The following is a 5,198-nucleotide window of genomic DNA, read 5'->3' as shown; positions in this document are numbered from 1 at the left end:
CGGGCGGGCCCCGATGTCGGGAAAGCCGATGCCGAGCTTGACTCGATGTAGCAGGGGTGGGGCCCAAGATATGTTATGTGATATGTGTATGGTATGTGGTAGTTGGGGAGACTCACTAAGCTTCGTGCTTACAGTTTTCAGTTTTGGTTTCAGGTACTTCCACTAGCAAGGGGAAGGGCTCAGGATGATCGCATGGCACACACCACAGTTTTAGCCTGGGATGTTTAGACTATGATATTTTTTCTCATATGATTTTGATACAGTATTTGACATGATGTTTTGTGATACATGATTCCTGATTTTCTTTATGATGATGGATGATTTATGGTTTTATTATAAGTTTTAAAACAAAATTTTTGGACTGTATTTTTGGGATGTTTCACAGTCATCATTCCATCTCTCATCCTCCTCAACTTCTATTTCTTTTCCATCTTCAGTGACATCGACGTCTTCACCATCCTTTTTTTTCGGTCCTTCAACTCCATCGAACCAACACCACAACATTCTATTAACAACATTCTAAGCTTTAACTTATCAAATGGTGCCATCTCTATGGATTTTTCTAAATAGGATAAAAATATAGCATTAGAAAGATCGTCTTACCCCTTTTGTGGCAACAATTTATCGATTATTTTCAAGTCAGAGGAATTAAATTACATCATAAGAGAACCGACAACATTCTAGATTTGATTACTCATATTTTAAGAGAACCAAAATCAATCGATTTATCTGTCATCGTTGTGAATTTTGATGTTCTTCTTCACATTATTGGTCTCCATTCTTCATTTATGATACTTTTAGTTTATAGTAAATTTAAATTTTTATATTTAATATCTTAAACATTAAAATTCTATAAAACGACGATGTGTTTTTTTCCAAGTCAAATCTAGAGTTTTTTTTATTATTTTTTTTCTAATTTTTTTTACCAAAGTAGTGTATTTTAAAAAGATATTTACCAAAATGGCATGGTTTTAAAAATATTTACCATTTATGTTAAATTTTATACAAAATCAAAATTAGAAGGTAAAATAAAAAAGAAAAGAAATTGACTTATCACGGTAATTAACTTTTTGGTTTGTTCACATCTGGGTAACTATTTTTTTTGTACATATTTAGGTAATGAACTTTTTGAAAGTGTTCACATATGAACATTATGAACAGATGTAACATGTTACAACCGATCATAATGGTCATATGTGAACATTTCCAAAAAGTTTGTTAGAAAAAAAAATAATTACCCAAATATAAACAAGCCGAAAAATTAATTATTTTAATAAGTCATAAACCTAACGTATTTTTCATATATCTTTATTTATTTCTTTTTTAATTGCCATAAATAGATTTATTAGGAGAATATGTTCATTTATTTCTTTTTTAATAATCGCTATAAATAGATTTATTAGGAGAGGCTTTTTAAACACGTGATGCGTTAGGCCAAGACACTTTTCGTTAGGGTTTAGTGGTTTACGGTGCTCAAAATAGCCTCACGTCTTCCCGTCTTCTTTGATCACCGACCCTCCACCCTTGACGACTCACTCAGGCGACATCTCCGGCCTCCACGACTCTACCTCCGGCGAAAGGGCGAATCCCACTGCTCCATCTCCATCTCGACTCGGCCATTTAGTCTCAGGTTTTCTTTTAAGTTTCCGTTTTTGTATGAGTTCACTGCTACAGTTTTTATTTGATAAAATTGATCAAACTGATCATATATTTGACTGATTTTCTATGTGTTCACTTTTTATTTCGTAAAATTGATCATGTAGATGACTGATTTTGTATGAATTCACTCTTTATTTGATATATATGATCAAATTGATCATGTAGTTCACTGATTTCTTATCTGTTTGAATTTTATTTTGTTTCTGACCTTGTAGTTTGTAACTTCTAATGACAGTCCTGAGACTATGAGTTTCCTCTCTGTTTTGACATTTGATCAGTTGTCATGTAAATGTTTCTAATTAATCTTGCCACTTACATGATTAAGAACATATTGTAGAGATGTCGTGGAGAGGAAGGGGACGTGGGCGAGGTGGCTTTGGTGGTGGTGGCTATGTTCGTTTTGCAAAAGAAGAGAAGTACGAAGTATTTCCTGTAAGTTAAGTTTTGTTTCTTCTTTTTTATACTAATATTTGATTAAATTTCTAGTTTAGTTCTCTTTTTGACATATTGGTATAAACCTTGAAGAAATTATAGAAAGAGATCTTATGATCTTCTATGCTTTGGTGTGCCATAGTTGTAATGCAAACAATTTCTTTCTTGCAGGAAATCACAGACCTCCCTGATGTCAATCTTAAGCAAAAAAAAGACGAGTACTGGACTTTAGTATCATCAGCTGATAATCTGAAAAAGTTTTGGAATTCATCTCCTTATTATTTGGAGGATCTGAGTGAAGGTGGTAAAAGTAAGCATTCCATTCTATCTTTAAACTGCATATGTCCATTAAGTTTCAAAACTTCTTCTGTTATCTTTTATATGATATGATATGATAATGTTTTTGTTTTTTATATGGAAATTGTGGTGGCAGAAAGTATTAATAGAAGGCCTCCACTTTCAGACTATATGCTGCTGACTATGGACTATGTTCCAGCAGAATTAGGTAAGTAAAAAGTAGTTTTATTTGGTATGATGGAATCATGAAAGGAATGGAATGGTTGATTCCATTCATGGAATGGAATCAGCCATTCTTGAAGGAATGTGATTCCTTTCTTCCGTTATGTTAATTTTCATTCCTTATCCTATGATTGTTTTCTTTAAATGAAGACGACATAATAACCCATTTTTATCTATGTAATTTTTTATGAGATACATCCTTTTTAAGAAAAGATTCGGAAGTTTAATTAAATTACAACTTCTCATAAAAGACCTTATATTTTGTGTTTTTTTTTCTGGATTAAACCTCATCTTCTTCTTTTTTTCATGAAAAGACCTTATATTTTTTCATTTTTTACCAAAAAACCCTCAACTTTGTTTTTTTTTTCCGACAAAAACCCCCAACCTTCTAAATGTTTCCAAATAACTCCTCAACTTTTTTTGTTTTTCCTGAAAAAACCCTCACATTTTACAACTTCTTTTGGAGAAAAATGACTAAAAGGACCAGATTGGAAAAAATGAAAAAATGCTAGGTCTTTTTCATGACAAAAATAAAGTTGAGGTTTAATCTGGAAAAAACACAAAACATAAGGTCTTTTATCAGATTAACCCTATTACCCGAAAATTATATTTTTTTATATTCTTAGTATGAGTTTTAATGAGTTTTTTTTATTATGTTCATTTTTTTTTTGTGTAAATAACAGAGTTGATTAATTAAATAATATATAGAGTAGAGTTGAACTATGCATTTTATTTCCATATGTTATAAGACATTCATATGAGAATTCATTCCATTAATGTATCCATTTCATTCCATTCAATCAAACAGACATGAGATTTGTAATTTGTTCTGTGATTCCTTAAACATATAATTATTAAGCATAAAAATATTTTGTTTCACATTCTATACCTTAATCTATTTAACACAACCAACATACTTTTTTGATTTTTTTTTTCGAACAGTTGGAAAGAATGTGAGACCTCTGAAGAAGAAAAAGACCCAATGGGATCTACAATCAGGTTTGTAATTCATTTCACTTCTTAAAATATCTTTTATTTGATAAATTTAATTCTATTATTAGATTAAGTAATATTTAATTTATAATATTCTTTTGGGCAGACCTACAGAGATTGGATTTATTTGAGAAGCTGGACATGAGGCCTCAGGTATTTTTCTTTTATCACATTCAAAACGTTTAAATGCAAGAAATAACATTTGTTTATTACAACATTGTACTTTCAAAGTTTAATGTCTTAATAAGAAAACATTAAAAGTACATTTCTATTTTATGTTGCTTAGAATGAAGATGAGGAAAAGAAAGAAGATGAAGAAGAGGATGAAGACATTGAAAATATGGAAGAAGAAGAAGACGACAGCCAAGATGACTATGGACGGGTATATAAAAACTCATATTATTATTTCAGTAATAATGACACAGGACACAGGACATAACAGATTGTACTGTACATTGTACTAGAATTGATGTCAGTTGGACAAAAGACGCCTACTTTTTTTGTCCTATTCAAAAGGGGTAACAAGATGGCCCACATTATCCCGACCCAAGAACAATCATGTCAGATGTGAATTAGGTACACAGTGGGCCCCACTAGCATAAGAGCCGAAAATCCTTAAAAATAAAGATTTTATGTTTATTTATTTTAAATTCATGGGATTTACAGGGTGAGGATTTTGATGATGATGAAGATGATTTCAACGCGAATGATGATCATGCTGATGGTATGCAAAATAATTCAAACTACTCTACATGCATTACGGCCTCATTTCTTACAACTGTGATTGAGACTGATGTCAATGAGACAAAAATTGTATTTTTTTTTATCCCAACCAAAAAAGTGGGACAAATCCCCTTTTGGCCTCTTGTTTGTGAAAAGACACAAATGCCCTCAACATAAAAAACTGTCCCGTGAAGTCAAATTTAAAATTTTTGGTTTACTTGTGCTGATTTTGTAATCTTTTGTTGCAGATGAGGGTTGCTACTAGGAAATGCTACTTACCCATTAATTTTGTAACTAGGTTCTTTTTTTTTTTTGACTTAATGACTTAGTGGGGATATGACTTAATCTAGTAAGCTATACTGTGAAATGTCATGGTCTACTTGACTCCTATGCAATGCTTATTCAGCTTTTGATAAGTAAAGTAGAGTTTGCTGTGGTATGGAACAAGTGGGAAGTGAAAATGTGAATAATTTGAATTCTAGAAGCGTAGTGAAGTTATCCAAGTTGAAAAATAAAATTGAAATCTACATGTGATGGTTTTTCTTTGTGTTTATAATTTTTTAATTTATATTTTATCTTTGTTTGTCTGAGTCGTGAATATGAAGAAGATGAAAGAGAGATAAACGATGGTGTTATTGTAATTCAACTTCGTTAAAAAAATGATCTAGGAAAGACACCCATGCGGGGTTAAACTTATTGACATAGAGGTGGAAATTTCATTGCATTGTAGATAAATCAAAAAGTATTTGTTAAAATGGCAATGGGTTGAAACTTGACTAATAATTTATCCATAAATTTTTACTGTCGTATAATATCTTTTTTGTAATTATATTTAATATATCATTATTTTATATAAAAATGAAGGGGTGGTA

At 31.1% G+C, this 5,198-nt stretch overlaps 1 protein-coding gene across 1 annotated transcript; it reads left to right on the top strand.

Annotated features, from left to right (window-relative positions):
- Positions 1-1,429: 1,429 nt before the first annotated feature.
- LOC145123654 (uncharacterized) lies at positions 1,430-4,853 on the top strand. Its single transcript, XM_079058859.1, has 9 exons — positions 1,430-1,630; positions 1,997-2,091; positions 2,263-2,401; positions 2,525-2,596; positions 3,553-3,609; positions 3,710-3,756; positions 3,890-3,985; positions 4,270-4,327; positions 4,575-4,853. The coding sequence occupies exons 2-9, from the start codon at positions 1,999-2,001 to the stop codon at positions 4,589-4,591; spliced, it is 579 nt and encodes a 192-aa protein (XP_078914985.1). The 5' UTR covers positions 1,430-1,630; positions 1,997-1,998; the 3' UTR covers positions 4,592-4,853.
- Positions 4,854-5,198: the final 345 nt, after the last annotated feature.

Source organism: Lactuca virosa, chromosome 7 (assembly GCF_052849685.1).
Source record: "Lactuca virosa cultivar CGN04683 chromosome 7, Lactuca_virosa_CGN04683_v6, whole genome shotgun sequence".
NCBI classification, from domain to species: Eukaryota; Viridiplantae; Streptophyta; class Magnoliopsida; order Asterales; family Asteraceae; genus Lactuca; species Lactuca virosa.
This window is presented reverse-complemented; position numbering and strand designations above follow the sequence as displayed.